Source organism: Coregonus clupeaformis, chromosome 34 (assembly GCF_020615455.1).
Source record: "Coregonus clupeaformis isolate EN_2021a chromosome 34, ASM2061545v1, whole genome shotgun sequence".
Classification (NCBI taxonomy): Eukaryota; Metazoa; Chordata; class Actinopteri; order Salmoniformes; family Salmonidae; genus Coregonus; species Coregonus clupeaformis.
The window spans coordinates 17,237,998-17,258,337 of NC_059225.1; the positions used below are offsets into that span (position 1 = coordinate 17,237,998).

At 42.8% G+C, this 20,340-nt stretch overlaps 1 protein-coding gene across 1 annotated transcript; it reads left to right on the forward strand.

Annotated features, from left to right (window-relative positions):
- Positions 1-12,221: 12,221 nt before the first annotated feature.
- LOC121549621 (SH2 domain-containing protein 1B-like) lies at positions 12,222-19,350 on the forward strand. The gene is made up of 4 exons (XM_041861402.2): positions 12,222-12,693; positions 18,443-18,506; positions 18,614-18,782; positions 18,928-19,350. Exons 1-4 carry the CDS (start codon positions 12,554-12,556, stop codon positions 18,966-18,968), a joined length of 414 nt encoding a protein of 137 aa, XP_041717336.1. The 5' UTR covers positions 12,222-12,553; the 3' UTR covers positions 18,969-19,350.
- The last annotated feature ends 990 nt before the right edge of the window (positions 19,351-20,340 follow it).

The window sequence follows — 20,340 nt, forward strand, 5'->3', positions numbered from 1 at the left end:
TCATACTGAACGTTGATCATAAGGTTTATTCAGATCACAAGCTTCAGCATGAGTAACAGGTGACATGACACCCGGAGAGCGATGCCTCAGAATGGCTGCTTGCTCTCCCTCTCCGTCGTTTTCCCCCTATTTATAAACAATGATGCCCCCTCTTCTGGCCAATCACCAGTCTCCCCTGTCTACAACCCACCTCCTGTCTGTGGTATGTGGTATTACACCTAAAACATTCCCTCTTGATACTAACATAAACAACATTCCTTGTTCCTCCAAAACAGTCATAATCTCAATACACGACAGTATCCCAATGGTTTTCAACCTTTTTGACTTGCTATTGCAAAAAAGGAGTGGTACAAAACTTGAGACCCCAACGCACGCACATGCAAGTGTGCACACGCGAACATGTGCGCACAATTGCTGCGCAAATGTATCCTGTCATACAGCCATAAACGATGTTGCATTTTCAAAACGTAATATAGGCTTCTCTGGTGTCCAGAGCAAGCAAAATAATAGGGCATACTTGTAGCAGAGGTTGCAGGATCGGATGGAAAGCATGTTCTGTCTGCACCGCGCCATCATTTTGGAGGACAGCCTGCATGCAGATGCTCGTTGCCAGCCGGGTAGACCAGTTTTTCTTCACAAATACCATAATATTTTCGCCATAATATGTTACATCTTCATCCCATAATACTGAAGGCAGTGCGATGTTACAACTGCTTATCTATAGACATATAGACCCACTCCAATTCAACAGCCACTGGGCATATTCCACGTTGGTTCAACGTAATTTCATTGAAATCACATGGAAATCATAATCCAAACTAGGCCTATCTGAAATATGAAAATGATCAATCAAATCGCCAGGTAGCCTATTGTTCTGGCAAATATGAGTCAGTAGTAGATTGCTAAACTATATGGATGATAAACGTAGACCTACTATGTTTTTGCCAGGCAATTAAACAAGTTATTTCTGGTCACTAATCTGGATATTCGTGCCCGCTTTTGCGTGCCAATGTTGATGACTGGGTCATTTGTCAACAATCAAGACGCACAACTTTTTGGTTCTGAAAGACATATGAGATGGGTTCAGAACAACGACCAAAAATCTATACACATTTTTGGGGAAATTATACGACCACCGAAAAAGGCACCTTGGAGACTGGAAGGGCAAGGGGCATTTGCTCTTCACCGGTAGAGCCCTTTTTGTGCACGAAGGGTTGGGTAGGTTACTTTCTAAATGTAATCCGTTAGTTACTAGTTACATGTCCAAAATTGTAATCAGTAACATACAGTGGGGAGAACAAGTATTTGATACACTGCCGATTTTGCAGGTTGTCCTACTTACAAAGCATGTAGTGGTCTGTAATTTTTATCATAGGTACACTTCAACTGTGAGAGACGGAATCTAAAACAAAAATCCAGAAAATCACATTGTATGATTTTTAAGTAATTAATTTGTATTTTATTGCATGACATAAGTATTTGATCACCTACCAACCAGTAAGAATTCCGGCTCTCACAGACCTGTTAGTTTTTCTTGAAGAAGCCCTCCTGTTCTCCACTCATTACCTGTATTAACTGCACCTGTTTGAACTCGTTACCTGTATAAAACACACCTGTCCACACACTCAATCAAACAGACTCCAACCTCTCCACAATGGCCAAGACCAGAGAGCTGTGTAAGGACATCAGGGATACAATTGTAGACCTGCACAAGGCTGGGATGGGCTACAGGACAATAGGCAAGCAGCTTGGTGAGAAGGCAACAACTGTTGGCGCAATTATTAGAAAATGGAAGAAGTTCAAGATGACGGTCAATCACCCTCGGTCTGGGGCTCCATGCAAGATCTCACCTCGTGGGGCATCAATGATCCTGAGGAAGGTGAGGGATCAGCCCAGAACTACACAGCAGGACCTGGTCAATGACCTGAAGAGAAAAACCATTAGTAACACACTACGCCGTCATGGATTAAAATCCTGCAGCACACGCAAGGTCCCCCTGCTCAAGCCAGCGCATGTCCAGGCCCGTCTGAAGTTTGCCAATGACCATCTGGATGATCCAGAGGAGGAATGGGAGAAGGTCATGTGGTCTGATGAGACAAAAATATAGCTTTTTGGTCTAAACTCCACTCGCCATGTTTGGAGGAAGAAGAAGGATGAGTACAACCCCAAGAACACCATCCCAACCATGAAGCATGGAGGTGGAAACATCATTCTTTGGGGATGCTTTTCTGCAAAGGGGACAGGACGACTGCACCGTATTGAGGGGAGGATGGATGGGGCCATGTATTGCGAGATCTTGGCCAACAACCTCCTTCCCTCAGTAAGAGCATTGAAGATGGGTCGTGGCTGGGTCTTCCAGCATGACAACGACCCGAAACCCACAGCCAGGGCAACTAAGGAATGGCTCCGTAAGAAGCATCTCAAGGTCCTGGAGTGGCCTAGCCAGTCTCCAGACCTGAACCCAATAGAAAATCTTTGGAGGGAGCTGAAAGTCCGTATTGCCCAGCGACAGCCCCGAAACCTGAAGGATCTGGAGAAGGTCTGTATGGAGGAGTGGGCCAAAATCCCTGCTGCAGTGTGTGCAAACCTGGTCAAGATCTACAGGAAACGTATGATCTCTGTAATTGCAAACAAAGGTTTCTGTACCAAATATTAAGTTCTGCTTTTCTGATGTATCAAATACTTATGTCATGCAATAAAATGCAAATTAATGTAATTTATGTGATTTTCTGGATTTTTGTTTTAGATTCCTTCTCTCACAGTTGAAGTGCATCTATGATAAAAATTACAGACCTCTACATGCTTTGTAAGTAGGAAAACCTGCAAAATCGGCAGTGTATCAAATACTTGTTCTCCCCACTGTAACTTTTGGATTACCCCCAAACTCAGTAACGAAATCTGATTACTTTAAATTACCTTTAGATTACTTTCCCCTCAAGAGGCACAGGTTAGTACCACAAAGTCATAAAATCAGATTTTAAACCTAACCACACTGCTAACCCTAATGCCTAACCCACACCTTAAATAACCCTAACCACACTGCTAACCCTAATGCCTAACCCTAACCTTAAATTAAGACCAAAAAGCACTTTTTATTTTTCATGAATTTTTACAATATAGCAAATTTTGACTTTGCAGCTGGCCCATCTAGCTGAAATCACTCAGATCTGCCTCCAGGATAAGACACATCCCAATAAACTTCAACCTGCTTAAGAGGCATTAGAATAAGACAAAAATGAATATTATCAATTGAACATCTATTGCAGGATAAATCAATGTTACAGTTTACATAGCTGGCCATAAATGGATGTTGCATTTTACTTTATGGGTTTGTTATGTAGGCTTCTTCTAACCCATTACTTTCTACTACAGATAATATGATTAGGATTCATCTTTACATAAAAAAGTAATTCCAAATAATGTAATACCCGTTGATCTTCAAGAATAGGATTTGGAATTATGGAAGTATAGATTAGCCAAATTGTTTTACAGCATAGCGCAAAAACTAAGGCTTCATTAGCCTGCTCTGTTTATGATTTTGTTGTCATGGAGGACTGATAGGGCTCATAGCTTCGATTTGAAAAATAAATGCTGCATGTTTAGGGCACTTCCGAAAAGAGTCAATTCAGGTAACATTTAATGTCCTGCGTTTGTGTTAACCATGGCAGCCAGCATTGTAAATAAAGAGATGTGCAGAAAGATATCAGCCTCGGTGGATCCTTTCCCTTTAATGTATTTTTCATGTCAGCCAGGCCCATATTTTTAAAGTAACTCAATGTATTTCTCTCTAGTAGAGTAAAGTAAGTAGTTTTGTTCTGGTCACAAAATAATCCAGAAAATTGCGTAAACAGCGCTACACTCAGGCAGAAAACGGAATGTTCTATTCTCAGGCAGGCCCATCTTTTCAAAGAAAACACAATTTAATTATATCTCTATTTGAGCAAAATAAGTAGATTTGTGATGCTAAAAATTCAGAAGGTTATATCATAAAGTTTCCCTGGCTGATATGGCTGCTTCTTAGAAATACTATAACCGTAAATTAATAGATGACATTTGCTGATATAAACCTGTCTCCAATATAGACTCATAGTTTACACAGACCAACTGCGGACATTTGACAAATAAATCTCGTCCCCCCCCCCCCATAAAAACGGAACACCACACCAACCATACATACCTAAACACAACAAAATACTGCCCTGGTTACACCCTATCCCACTGCCCCAGCCAACCTCATCCTCCCCAGACCTCAGCAACCTTTGCCCACAGGAAGCAACCTTTAAGAGGAAAGAAGAAAACGAGAACAGCAGGGAATAGGAAACAGGAGCAACAGGACAACACAAAATATACAAAATAAACAGTAGTCATTCACGTGGAGGACACGCATACACTCGGGGACCACGTGCATAGGAAAACCCATGTCCACCGATCAATAGGACCAGATTCGTTCAGGACCAGGGCGCATGAGAGAGCAATCAGCAACAACATTATCAGTACCCCTGATGTGCCGCACATTGAGATGGAAAGCCTCATCTCAGCATCCAGACAACGCAGTTTCTCTGAAGAAACTCTATAGAATCGCTGACTGATGGGGTCAGCATCCCCAACATCAATATCATGTTCTATTAAGATTGTAGGTGTATCAGAAAACAAAACTGGAAAACTCAAAATCAGACCAACCAACTCGTCTCTCCTATCAGCAGGTAGATGAGTGAGAAGGCTATCCAAAACATCCAGTGTCTCTGAATTGTTCAATCTACCCTGCAGCACTCAATCGTCGGGACAATCGTCAGGTCCAGGGACATCCTCCTCACCATGCATGGACCTAGCATGACAAAAAGAAGAACCCAGTGATGTAACAGTACCGGCCAAAATAACAGGTTTACCGTCCTCTGCAGACTCACACTTCAGCCCCAGAGGAACGTGCGTAATAGGGTTTTAGCAGATTTACATGGCACAGTTGGTGCGCTTTCCTCCATTCCGGAGTGGCAACTAGATAGTTTTGCTCAGTGCACTGGCGCACAACCTTACATGGACCTTGAAACTTGGCGTGAAATGGAGAACCAACAATTGGCAACAGAGCAAGAACCTGGTCACCTGAACTAAAGTGACGAGGCTCAGCTCACCGATCAAATATGCTTTTCATCCTCCCTTGTGAAGATGATAGCTTCTCTTTAGCCATCTCACCAGCAGCGTACAGACGTCGCCGTAAATCACATACATAAGATAACAGAGACTGAGGTGGCTCAGGAGACTTCGTCATCCTGGAGCACGGCTAGAAGTCTACGAACACTATGTCTGAACACTCGGTCATTTGGACTGAAACCCGTGCTCTCCTGTGAAACCTCCCTGGCGGCTAACAGTAACCAAGGCAACCCCTCCTCCCAATCCATCTCCGTACAATAAGCTCTCAACAAAGACAAGTGTTTGATGGAAACGTTCCAGCGCTCCTTGACTCTGCGTGTGATAGGCACTAGCCAAATTATGTTTAATATGGAGCTGTTGGAGAACCTGACCAAACAGATTAGAGGTGAAATTAGAACCTTGATCACTGAATGACCTTAGGGATTCCAAACAGTGAGATGAACTAAGTCAAAGCTTTTAGCACAGACTTAGTCGTGATAGACCGGAGAGGATAGGCAGCAGGAAACCTAGTGGTCTGACATCATAATGAACAGGTAACTACTACCATTCTTAGAGCGAGGCAGAGGGCCAACACAGTCAATAATGAGATACTCAAAAAGGTTGGCTGAGTACGGGAATAGGAAACAGCGGTACCGGCTTAATAGCTTGATTAGGTTTACCCGTTAATTGACAGGTGTGACAGGTTTTGATGAACGCAGAAACATCCCTCTTTAACCTAGGCCAAAAGAAATGTCTCATTATGCGATTGTAGGTTCACACGCCCAGATGTCCAGCAACATCGTCGTGGGAATTTTTCAGCACCAACTCACAAAGCTTAACTGGTACCACAACGTCTGCTAAATGGCATATTATTATTATTATTACAACCTGACTAATTGCCTCCCCCACAAAACTACTACCATGAGGCACCCATCTTTTCATCAGGACATCATCCTGGAGAAAATAGCCATGGGCGACATCTTCCAATTGTTCCACAGGCACAATTTTGTCACGCAACTCTTTTAATGTAGGGTCAGCCCATTGCTCTTTCATTAGATCAGAGTGGGGTACAGATAACGGGATAACAGGGAAAGAAGTGACAGATTTCTTTGTACCATCATCATTAGCCGGCACTGTGACCAGTACGCATCACTGCGCACACAGTGAACACCTCTGGGAAACTCTGCTCGCTCTCATCGGGAATCCCGACAAATGAGGGTTTACAGGAAACCACTAGAGATGGAGACACGACAGGCCATACATGCTCACCAGCCAAGTTATTCCGAAGGATAACGTCGATACCCTCAACAGGCAACGAAGGACGCACCCCTACAACTACCTCGCCTTTCACCAATTCAGAATCCAACATCAGTTTATGCAATGGAACTGACAGAGTGTTTAAACCGATTCCCCTAATTAAAACACTATTCCTTGAATCAGTCTCAGCAGAGAAGGGTAACACACACTCTAACACAAATGACTCAGAGGCACCTGTGTCCCTTAGGATCTTCACTGGCACTAGGTCATTACTTCCTAACATAGACACAAAACCGTCCGTAATGAAAGGTAAATAATCTGGGTCAATTGGGACTTTCACATGCACCTGGGCATGAGACGGAGTGACAGGAGTGAACTGATGTGGGACAGGCGCTGCTAACGTCGTAGGCCTAGGTTTAACATTAGCGCGAGTACTGAATTTACCTTTAGCCCTGAGAACAGGACATTCATTTTTCCAATGACCTGAACCCTGACAGTAGTGACACACTTGACCAAAGTCAGCTTTACCACAGGAGCCAGGCTCAACCTTAGACGAATGAAACTGCCCGTGAACCAGAGTATCACGGTGGGCGAGACCCAAATCTTTCCGAACGTCCCCACTCACTCCGAATACGGGGACCTGCAAAGCCAGTTTTGTGAGTCAAAACATACTCGTCCGCCAAAACCGCAGCTTCAGAGACAGTCTTCACTTTTTGTTGGTTAATGTACGTGGCTATTTGATCAGGGATTGTGTCCTTAAATTGCTCTAGCATAATCAGATTACACAGCCACTGGAAAGTTGTAACCGCTGAGGCGGAACACCAGCGATTCAACTGTGAAGATAACTCTCGCACAAACTCAACATGAGTCCGTCTGTCTGCCCTTTATAAAGTTCTAAATAATTGGCAGTAAGCCTCAGGAACCAACTCGTAAATCTGTAACAGGCATTTTAACCTTATCATAGCTGACACTGTCGGCTACACCAAGAGATGAATATGCTTCCTGTGCTTACCAGTCAACACACACTGCAACATTAAAGTGCGATCAGAGTCAGGCCAACTCCTAGCGTCAGCAACACGCTCAAACAACGAAAATAACGTATCAGGCTCCTTTTCATTACATTTTGGCAACAGCCAAAAGTTTCCAACAATATCAAATGTGTCCAGGGCACGACCAAGAGAGGAGCGACCTCTAGGTAAATCAGGGTCACCTTCCCAGAGCAAACTCTCCTGAGAGCTGTCCTTCCCTAACCAATTCTAACCGCTCTTGTTGCAGCTTGATTTTAGCACGCTCCAAATCCTGTTTAAATTCCAATTCCTTTTCATACTTAACACGATCATGCTCCAGCTTAACACGATCATGCTCCAGTTTAACACGATCATGCTCCAGCTTAACACCATCATGCTCCAGTTTAACACGATCATGCTCCAGCTTAACACGATCATGCTCCAGCTTAACACGATCATGCTCCAGCTTAACACAATCATGCTCCAGTTTAACACGATCATGCTCCAGCTTAACACGATCATGCTCCAGCTTAACACGATCATGCTCCAGCTTAACACAATCATGCTCCAGCTGTTCTTTCTTCTGTTCAAAAGAAACACTACTAGGGCTAACAGACGGAGTGGCCATTGTAACAAAACAGGGAGACGGCGAGTCCTCACTAGAGGCTGCCCCAGTGGTAACTTCCAGTATACCACTCTCCATCAGATTGGCCTTCAATATCAACTTCACATAATTCTTTAGACGTTTATCACTAATTTCAACCCGTAGTGTTCAGCGATCTTCAACAGCTATTCTTTAGTACATAATTCTAACAGTTCCTGTGATGGAATGCGAATGAACACGTCTACATTAGACGCCATAGTCACAAATAACTACTAAAAAGAATCTCGCTCTTACCCTCTGCTGAGCACACCAGACCACAACTAGAGAAGAGCCAAGCACACTGGACACCACAGGAGAGAGATTAGATATATAAGGAGCTTCCCCAAATCCTACAATAACTCAACCCTAGTCTTTGTGCGGATTTGCGGTGGGTAATTACGCACTGTAGCCCGCTGGCATGGGGGAAAAAAACAGCACGCTGGCGGATTCCACCCAAACCACGGATGTGCCCCCGAGACAACTGCTTCGTCCACGGACACCACACAAAAATAACAAACAAAATAACCATACCCAACGTATTTCAAAGTGGAACACGTCGCTATTAGAAGAAGACAAAAAGGATCCATCAATAGCATTTGGTGTGCCATCCAGGGACGGCCTGTTCAATAGGGCGATATGGGCGACGCACTGCCAAACGGGAAAAGGAAGGGATTTTTTTTCTAATCAATTATATCACGGCAACAGTAGTTATCAGTGTTGTAATCTATACGTCTGATCTGCCACAGTGCCACACTGCCACTAAATGTCGAATCAGGCTAAAGTCGTGCTTCAAATGGCTCCACCCCCTTTTGGGGCGATTTCAGTCAGATTGAAAATCGCCCAGAACTTCTGTCATAGACTCCCATGTAAAATCTATTTTTTTCAAATTTCAGAGCCTTCAATACAATCTCAATGGGTGTCTGTGGGCTTGCACTTACGCTGCCATCATACGTTACGTAACCATGAACGTAACTGAGAAAAGAGTGGATTGTTTGAAAGAAGTTCCTTTTTGTCGGCGAACAAATGAAGATAAATTGGCAACGAAACAATTAGGACCTCCCAGACCAAATTTAATAATTCAACAGGTTTCTACTAAAGGCGGAAAGTCCTACACCCGAGGATTTTCCAAAAATTGGTACTGAACGAAAAAAGACATTGCCACTCACTCAACTGGATGACGAGGGATACAGGCTAGCTGTCCGCCGCCACAACGATGAGGTTAGTGTTGATAATCACAAGTTTACTGGATGTGGATATGGTGTAATAAAGGCAGTTTATTCAGAGGTAAATATATCTGGAATCGCGTTCACGGACCCGTTCGTCAAACTCTTAGGGAGCTATAAATTAAGCCCCATTACTTACCATATCAGATAAGAGAAATTGCTGCAGCTACATATATTTTACATCCTGGCCCTACATAGTTCACTATTTGCATCACTTACCAAAATATTACATGTGGTCATATATGCTTGGAAAGTGGAGATGCCATAGAACGTCAAAAAAGTAAACATTGCTGGAGACACATTGCCGTTTTGGAGAAGACATCGCGTTTGCTAGCGAAGAGATTTGTTGTGGCAAATGAACTTGGGCTGGGAATTGCCAGGAACCTCACGATAAGATATATGCATCAGCATTGCGAGTCTCATGATTCTATACGTATTGCGATTCGATACTGTGATTTTATTGCGCACCATATGTCTGTTGCAGAGGGATCAGAAAGCCATGAGAACGAGTTTTGATCAGTCATGGAAATAAAAGTGCTGAAAACAAATTGGCTCCCAATGTGAAAAGATTGAGAACAAGCTATGAAGGAACAATAATGGTGTTTTGGTGCAGGTACAGCCAACTAGCGCTAAAATATTGCGATATTGTCAATACAGTATATCGTAAAGTATCACTATGTAACTCGATTTCTTTCACCCCCAATCCCTCAAATTAACGGTAAATAACTGAATTGTTTGCCCCACATTTAGCTAAGATGATTAGCTAGCCAGCTAAAATGTTTTAGTTAGTTAGCAGTCGCATCTACAATAGTTTACTGTCAATAACATGTCTCCAAAAATGACGTGGTGTCTCCAATTGTGTTGACATTTTACAATTGCAATGCGCATCCATGAGTATCCACTTTCTGTAGCTCAGCTGGTAGAGCATGGTGCTTGTAACGCCAAGGTAGTGGGTTCGATCCCCGGGACCACCCATACACAAAAATGTATGCACGCATGACTGTAAGTCGCTTTGGATAAAAGCGTCTGCTAAATGGCATATTATTATTATTATTATTATTATTATTATTATTATCTGAAGAGAGCCCCGAAACATTGTGTGCAGACATTTTATGCAATAAATGAAGTAGGTTCAATCTAGTAGTTCTGATCTTCTGATTGGTCCTGATGAGTTGGGCGAGGTCCCCTGCAGGCTACTGTCACTGTTGCATTGGCTCTGAGTCGGGTTCTCTGTCTTCAAATGTTCAGCCTAAGAGAGGGGATTTTTGTGTGTGTGTGTGTTTAACAGTGATGATGTGTGTGTGTGTGTGTGTGTGTGTGTTTAACAGTGATGATGTGTGTGTGTGTGTGTTTGTGTGTGTGTGTGTCCTCAGAGCAAGAACTCGTGAGTTGGAAGAACTGAGAGGCCTATGGCGTGGGTGTTGTCCTTGGCCACCTGCTGACAAGGCTGACAAGATAGGACCCTTTTGTCCATTGTTATTGGATAGGAACAGAACTTATAACCAGCTCCTGACCTAAATAGATCTTAGCACAACATTTTACTCAACATATCATATTCCATATTCACTATAACAAATATATTTACTACGACATTAGCAAGAACCGCCACATCCTCAGCCGGCTAATCCAGTGTGTGAAGTTTTGCGGAGTGTTTGAGTTAGCTTTGCGAGGCAAAGATGAAACTGAGGGCTCCACCAACCCTGGTAAGCCAACACTTTTGAGATCAGTCAATAAATGCTTCTGGTATTGACTTATATGCTGCCCCTGTCTTCATGTTGTTGCTGGACATATCTTTTTTTAAATGTGTGTAGGTCACCTAAATCATCAGAAAAATTGCCCCTCCTGAGAATTTTTTCAGGAGCCGCCACTGGTGCCATCATATAGTGGTCTCTGAATTGTGGTCAGACTCGCTCAGGTGGAACAAATTTAAACTTGCGCCTTTTTTAAAATGCAGAATTGAATGTCATTGAGAAAACAGAAAGCTGTCATAATTTTTTGTAAAACATCCTTCCTGAATCTAAAAGTAATCTAAGAAGTAATCACCTCATTTTTCAAAAGTATATGTAATTTGATTACAATATTTTTGCTGGTAGGTTAGGTTACAGTTGTTTTTGTAAACACACACACAACCTGATGATTGTCCCAGTTGAACTTTGCGGCTATCAGTATCCTTTGCGCATTCATTACTCTGTTACCCATAAAAGTAACACGTTACCCCCAACACTGGTTGTGGGGCATCTTGACTCTGATTAAATTGAAGTAGGTTAATCAGTCCGTACATTTTTGGGAAAAAATGATGAGCAACTATCCAGCAACTGAGTTCTTTCCAGAGTGACTAGCAGCAACACTGATTATTTAACCTGGTAGCAGGTTAGGAGAATTAACATAACAGGTTAGAAGAATTAGGTTAAGGTTAGGTAGAGGGTTATGTTCTCCTAACCTACTACGAAAAGTCCCTTCCAGTTGTTGTAGTACTCCATCTAGTCACAACCTTTCTTACTATCCCCCGACCTTGTTTTCCCGCTTTGACTGATCAGTGCTCATGTCCACTTCACAAATAAAACTTTGTCTGAAGGCTTGCACCTGAAAGGTCAGCCCAGGGTAGCTAGGCTGCTTCTCGTCAGAACTGGCAAACATGCCTTCATTCCACAAGGGGGCAACTGTCTTCCTCTCAATAGCTAATCCGTTTAATATCAATCTCTCTCTCTCTCTCTCTCTCTCTCTCTCTCTCTCTCTCTCTCTCTCTCTCTCTCTCTCTCTCTCTCTTTCCATCTCTCTCTCTCTCTCTCTCTCTCTCTCTCTCTCTCTCTTTCCATCTCTCTCTCTTTCCATCTCTCTCTCTCTCTCTCTCTCTCTCTCTCTCTCTCTCTCTCTCTCTCTCACTTCCTGTGATCTTGTGGCCAGAGAGGCGTGTCTGTAAGATATTGAATCTTTGAAGAGAATCACACTGTGTCTGTATGTCTGCTCACCTCACTGCTGCAGTGGGTTCTCTGTCTCTGCTCTCACTGCAGATTATGGAGGGACTGGTTGATTGATTATCAGAGTAACTTTACCAACGCTACCTCTGCTAGCTTCTTTCTTGGGTGAGGAGACAGAGAACACAGGGAGAGGACAGGACAGGCGAGAAAGAGAAGAGAGGAGTGAAGAAGCAGGGGAGAGTATCAAAATAAGGGGTGAGGACTATCAAAATAAGGGGTGAGGACTACCTGAGGAGAGTGGGACGACCAGACTTCTGAGTGGACTGATACAGGGAAAGAGGTAGAGAGGGAGGGTGTTGCCCCGCTGGTGGGATAGTTACAATGGCATCGCCTCTAGTGATGTACCACGGGGCGATCAGTAAACTGGATTGTGAGGACCTGCTGGGGAAGAAGGGGAAGGATGGAGCCTACCTCATCAGAGATAGCGAAACCATCCAAGGAGCCATGTGTCTGTGTGTCTAGTGAGTATTACACTCCTTGTTCTTTTTACAGAAATGGAGGAAGTTTAATGTACACCAATCCATCCTCCAAGCATTTTATAAATGCTTTATAGATTCTATCCTAGCATTTAATATTGTAGGGTGGTTTGGTGCGCTAGGGAACACTAGTCAGTACCCATTGAAAAGAGTAATACAAATCAGTGGGAAGCTCATTGGAGAAAGCCAGGAACCCCTCAGTGACATCTATAAAAAATTTAAAAAAGAGTGAGGAAGAAGGGTGAACAAATAGCCTTGGACATTACACACCCACACTCCATGACCAGTACAGGCCCCTTCTCTCCGATGCACTATATGGCCAAATGTATGTGGACACCTGCTTGTCGAACATCTCATTCCAAAATCATAGGCATTAATATGGAGTTGGTCCCCCCTTTGCTGCTATAACAGTGTCCACTCTTCTGGGAATGCTTTCCACTAGATGTTGGAACATTGCTACGGGGACTTGCTTCCATTCAGCATAATGAGCATTAGTGAGGTTGGGCACTGATGTTGGGTGATTAGGACTGGCTCGCAGTCGGCGTTCCAATTCATCCCAAAGGTGTTCGATGGGGTTGAGGTCAGGGGCTGTGTGCAGGCTAGTCAAGGTCTTCCACATCGATTTTGTACGTTTGCCCACTGACAAAGAAATGATCAGTCTATAATTTTAATGGTAGGTTTATTTGAACAGTGAGACAGAATAACAACAAAAAAATCCAGAAAAAAACGCATGTAAAAAATGTTATAAATTGATTTGCATTTTAATGAGGGAAATAAGTATTTTACCCCCTCTCAATCAGAAAGATTTCTGGCTCCCAGGTGTCTTTTATACAGGTAACGAGCTGGGATTAGGAGCACACTCTTAAAGGGAGTGCTCCTAATCTCAGCTTGTTACCTGTATAAAAGACACCTGTCCACAGAAGCAATCAATCAGATTTCAAACTCTCCACCATGGCCAAGACCAAAGAGCTCTCCAAGGATGTCAGGGACAAGATTGTAGACTTACACAAGGCTGGAATGGGCTACAAGACCATCGCCAAGCAGCTTGGTGAGAAGGTGACAACAGTTGGTGCGATTATTCGCAAATGGAAGAAACACAAAAGACCTGTCAATCTCCCTCGGCCTGGGGCTCCATGCAAGATCTCACCTCGTGGAGTTGCAATGATCATGAGAACGGCGAGGAATCAGCCCAGAACTACACGGGAGGATCTTGTCAAGGATCTCAAGGCAGCTGGGACCATAGTCACCAAGAAAACAATTGGTAACACACTACGCCGTGAAGGACTGAAATCCTGCAGTGCCCGCAAGGTCCCCCTGCTCAAGAAAGCACATATACAGGGCCGTCTGAAGTTTGCCAATGAACATCTGAATGATTCAGAGGAGAACTGGGTGAAAGTGTTGTGGTCAGATGAGACCAAAATCGAGCTGTTTGGCATCAACTCAACTCGCTGTGTTTGGAGGAGGAGGAATGCTGCCTATGACCCCAAGAACACCATCCCCACCGTCAAACATGGAGGTGGAAACATTATGCTTCAGGGGTGTTTTTCTGCTAAGGGGACAGGACAACTTCACCGCATCAAAGGGACGATGGACGGGGCCATGTACCATCACATCTTGGGTGAGAACCTCCTTCCCTCAGCCAGGGCATTGAAAATGGGTCGTGGATGGGTATTCCAGCATGACAATGACCCAAAACACACGGCCAAGGCAACAAAGGAGTGGCTCAAGAAGAAGCACATTAAGGTCCTGGAGTGGCCTAGCCAGTCTCCAGACCTTAATCCCATAGAAAATCTGTGGAGGGAGCTGAACGTTTGAGTTGCCAAACGTCAGCCTCGAAACCTTAATGACTTGGAGAAGATCTGCAAAGAGGAGTGGAACAAAATCCCTCCTGAGATGTGTGCAAACCTGGTGGCCAACTACAAGAAATGTCTGACCTCTGTGATTGCCAACAAGGGTTTTGCCACCAAGTACTAAATCATGTTTTGCAGAGGGGTCAAATACTTATTTCCCTCATTAAAATGCAAATCAATTTCTAACATTTTTGACATGCGTTTTTCTGGATTTTGTTGTTGTTATTCTGTCTCTCACTGTTCAAATAAACCTGCCATTAAAATTATAGACTGATCATGTCTTTGTCAGTGGGCAAACGTACAAAATCAGCAGGGGATCAAATACTTTTTTCCCTCACTGTACGTGTCGGCCGTGAACAGAAACGTAGAGGAATTGATAGGCCTGTTCCGTGTATTCAACAGCTGAGGTGGGAGCTCTGGCTTGTTTTTTCGTACTGTTCCTACCTTTGTCAGCTTCCTCGAGGAGCTCCAGTCCTAGCTTGTGCGAAGTAAAACAGTTATCGCATGTGATGTTGTGGCCACGGAGTCCCTGTGTCACGTCCAGGACAACCCGCATCTTTTGGTTCTTCTCAGGGGCTCCTCCATCTGGCTTCCCCGTATACACTTGCAAGTTCCACGCATATGATGAAGCAGCATCACAGGCAGCCCAGATCTTGATTCCATATTTTGCGGGTTTAGACGGCATGTACTGCCTGACGGGGCAGCGGCCCCTTAATGGCATAAGCTGCTCATCAACAGTAACGTTGGGCCCAGGGTTGTAAAACAGGGGAAGGCGGTCCACCCACTTGTCCCACACTGACCGGATTGCAGCTAGCTTGTCTCTCTGCTGCCGAGCTGGTCTGGTGTCTCGGTTATCGAAACGGATAATCCTGGAAATAATGTGGAAGTTTCCAGAGACATTGTTGCATGGAAAAGTTATCTGCCAGGTTCTGCATCCCACAGGGATTCTATGGATTCCCCATTGGATCTGAAAACACCAGCAAGGATAAGAACCCCAAAGTATGCATGTAAATTAGTTTGATCCATCTCCTTCCATCTCTCTCCAAAAACACGCCTTCCCACCAAATTAGTGGTGTCTGGGATGAACAGTTCAAAAGAAGACTTTATGTCCTGCATATGAACCACCGCCATCCGTGTCGGCCCTGGTTGCATTCTTATCACATCGGCAGCCATGCGAGGTGGCTCATTCCTTGATCAAGAAGACATTCAATTTCACCATTTTTTTACATCCATATTTCTCTTCCTGCATGCTGCATGTTGCTGAGGCAGACAGGCAGGGAGAAAGGCAGACAGGCAGGCAGACAGGCAGGGAGACAGGCAGGGAGACAGGGAGACAGGCAGACAGGCAGAGAGACAGGCAGGGAGACAGGCAGACAGGCAGGGAGACAGGCAGACAGGTTCTTGGTGCTATGTTGAAACAGCAGGCCTAGGGAGGAGGAAGCCAGAGTGAAGGCACACAGCAAACCTTTTTGTTTCATTTTTACTTGTTTTCACCTACACACACACTTATATTACCCTAGGGTCAGGTGGACCCGAACACCACATATGTAATATAAATGTGTAGGGGGGTGCACAGTGTGCACTCAATGAAAATGTGTTATTTTACATGTTCTTCACAGAAAATGAGCCAAGGCCAATGAGTCTTATGTTGAAAAAATAATTAATTGTATCATTTTTATTTTAGTAAACATTGAAAATGGCTCCCACAGACCCAAACACCACAAAAGGGTTAAAAAAACAAGTCGCTAGGTGTAGGCAAGGCCATGAGCAAATAGGTTAAACTGGGATATGACTAAAGAGTTAATCAGGGTGGTTTTTCCACAAATAGAAAAGTATTTTCCTTTCCACAGTAGCAAGATCTTATATATTTTTGCTAACTTTCTATAAAAAAAATTGATTTAAAAGAAAACATGAATCATCAGCATACAATGACATCTTTGTTTTTAAGCCCTGGATTTCTAGGCCCTTGATATTATTGTTGGATCTGATTTTAATAGCTAACATTTCGATGGCCATAATAAATAGATATGCCAATAGTGAACAACCTTGTTTTACTCCCCTTGACAGTTTAATACTTTCAGAGAAGTAGCCATTATTTACTATTTTACACCTAGGGTTACTATACATAACTTTAACCCATTGTATAAGAGATTCTCCTAAATGGAAATATTCCAGGTATTTATATATAACTTACATTTTACATTTACATTTTAGTCATTTAGCAGACACTCTTATCCAGAGCGACTTACAGTTAGTGAGTGCATAAATTTTCATACTGGCCCCCCATGGGAAACGAACCCACAGCCCTGGCGTTGCAAGCGCCATGCTCTACCAACTGAGTTCCCCCTGTATATAGCCTCGCCATTGTTATTTTACTGCTATTCCTTAATTATTTGTTACTTTTATTTCTTATTTTTTTAGGTATTCTTAAAACTGCATTGTTGGTTAAGGGCTTGTAAGTAAGCATTTCACTGTAAGATCCACACCCGTCGCATTTGGTGCATGCGACAAATAAAATTTGATTTGATTTTGATTTGAATATGTACATGTAGGTAGGGGTAAAGTGACTATGCATAGATAATAAACAGTAAGTAGCAGCAACGTAAAAAAGGGGGTCAATGCAATTAGTCTGGGTAGCCATTTGATTAACTGTGTAGCACTCTTATGGCTTGGGGGTAGAAGCTGTTAAGTAACCTATTGGACCTAGCTTACAACTTCCAGTTGTACTTCATCAAAAGCCTTTTCAAAGTCAGCTATGAATACCAGGCCATGTTTCCCAGATTTTTCATAGTGTTCTATTGTTTCCAGTACTTGTCTTATATTATCACCAATGTATCGTCCATGTAAAAAATCTGTCTGATTAGGAGGAATAATATCCAACAATACCTTTTTAATTCTATGCGTTATGCATTTTGCTCGAATTTTAGCATCACAACACTGAAGTATAAGGGGCCTCCAATTTTTTTAATGGACTGGATCTTTATATTTACCACTTGGGTCCTGTTTCAGTAATAATGAAATCAGACCTTCTTGTTGAGTATCTGATAATCTACCATTTTAATAGGAGTGGTTAAAACATGCTAATAATGGTCCTCTGAGTACATCAAAAAAGGTTTGGTATACTTCAACTGGTATGCCATCCAGCCCTGGAGTTTTCCCAGACTTAAAGGCTTTAATTTCATCAAGAAGTTCCTCCTCTGTAATTTGGCCTTCACATTAGTCTTTCTGTACAGCTGTTAATTTTACATTATTAATAGGAAAAAATCCTTACAATTAACTTTGGTTAGTGGAGATGGAGGAGATTGAAATGAAAACATATGCTTAAAGTACTTTGCTTACTTTGCTTCTTTCAAAATATTGTTTGGTGAATCATGGGTGACTCCGTCATTTGTAACAAGTTTCAGTAAATTCTTTTTGGGAGTATTTCTATGTTGAAGATTAAAAAAGAATTTGGTGCATTTTTCCCCATATTCCATCTAGTTCGCTTTACAATCCATGTCTCAATTGTCTCAAGGCTTAAAAATCCTTCTTTAACCTGTCTCCTCCCCTTCATCTACACTGATTTAAGTGGATTTAACAAGTGACATCAATAAGGGATCGTAGCTTTCACCTGGATTTACCTGGTCAGTCTATGTCATGGAAAGAGCAGGTGTTCCTAATGTTTTGTATAGCCTGTGATTGCATAGATTGCTTCTAATCTAATCTATTATACTGTACATGTTTTTGTGTTCTATGTTGCTATGATGTCATGGATCTTGGATGTATCAACCTGTCACCACACAGAAGTTCCCTCTCAGGAAATAAAAGTTATTTGAATTTGAAATGATTCAATTCGCTCTCTGGTGTGACTGATGTGTGTGTATTTGTGTGTTGTGTTTCTGCAGTAAACAGAAGGTGGTGTATACCTACAGAATCCTCCAGACCCACACTGGAAACTACACCTTGCAGGTACACCCTGTGTGTGTATGTGTGTGTGTGTTTATGTTTGTGTGTGTGTGTGTGCATTCCTGCTTGCATTTGTGTGTGTTTCTGATGGTCTGTCTGTCTGTGTGTAGACATCGTCTGGTGTAGAGGAGAAATTCTTTAAGACATTAGAGGAGCTGATCCGCCATTATAAGCGTCGAGGGCAGGGATTGGCTCAGCATCTGCGTCACTCAATCAAGAGGAAGACACTGCTACAACTCCCCGCCCCCAATGTCATCGACGAGGTGTCTGATTATGAGAGTAAGTAACACTGTCTGTCTGTCTGTTCGTTTCACTTCCTTCTGTCACTGACTTTTTTTAGGACCTTTATCAGATGTCCAGATTGTTATCATTCTTAATTAGCGACTCAATACTTGTGTCCTTTCTCTGTCCCTCTCTGGTCTAGATGTGGATGCATCAGACTACGTTGTTGTCCTGCCCTCTTGATTCAGCAGCACACCCCTGAACCCTGACCCCTGGCCTACATCATCTATGAGCCTGTAAATATATTGGTGTGGTGCCTTCAGGCAGGTTGTGTTTACTGATCCTGATGCCAGGGGCGGACTGGCCATCTGGCATTTCGGGCAAATGCCAGATGTGCTAGTCCAATTTAGCTAAATGATCATTATCTGGCTAATAATGGGGGCCTCAAGGGAAAAAATTGACTGGTGTGTTAGAAATGCCAGTCCGCCCCTGCCTAATGCAATGTGTTGTGTGCTGTTCTGTGTGCCAGAGCTGCTGAGATTATCAGAGAGAATAGTGTTTGTCTGTTTGTTGAAGTGGAAGTTAAAATCAAGTTTTATTTGTCACATGCGCCGAATACAACGGGTGTAGACTTTACCGTGAAATGCTTGCTTACGAGCCCTTCCCAACTATACAGAGTAAAAATATACATATATATACTGTATATATTTTAAATAGTAACACAAGAGGAATAAAAAACACAAGAATTAAGCTATATAATAATAATTTGGTGGGTGCTTATATTTGTCCTATCTTACACATCTACAAGTGTGTATTAATACACGTGTGAATTGTAAATTCCACTCTCCCTGAGACACCTTCGGCAAGTGGGGCCACAGGGAGTACCATTTTAGTCATTTAGCAGACGCTCTTATCCAGAGCGACTTACAGGAGCAATTAGGGTTAAGTGCCTTGCTCAAGGGCACAGACAGATTTTTCACCTAGTCGGCTCGGGGATTAGAACCAGCGACCTTTCAGTTACTGGCACAACGCTCTTAACCGCTAAGCTACCTGCCGCCAGTATCAGTACCATATCAATGTGCAGAAGTATGAGGTATTTGAGGTAGATATGTACATGAAGGCAGGATAAAGTGACTAGGCATCAGGATAGATAATAATAAGAGTAAAATAAAGAACAGAGTAGCAGCAGCAAATGATGTGTGTTTGTGCGACGTAGGTATGCGTGTATGTGTTGTGTGTGTGTGCGTATGTAGTGTATGTAAATGTGTATGGGTTTGTATGAGAGTGTCAGTGTGGTGTGTGTGAGTGAGTGTATGTATGTATAATGTGTATATATAGTCTTGTGAGTGTGCATAATATCAGTGCACACACACACACCATAGAAACATCCCATATAATTGACTGTTGTCATTCATCATATGAATTTAGAAACATTATTATGTTTTTGTCACTATGGCATTCCGAATAGAGTTTACTTCAGCATTTCAATAAACTTGTAAAGATTTAGGCCTACTCTGGATAAGACTAAGATGTAATGTGTAAATGTCCCTAGCTTAAATAAAAAAACAGTTTTGTAAATACCAATTTTTATCTACCTTTCCCCTAACTCAATTAA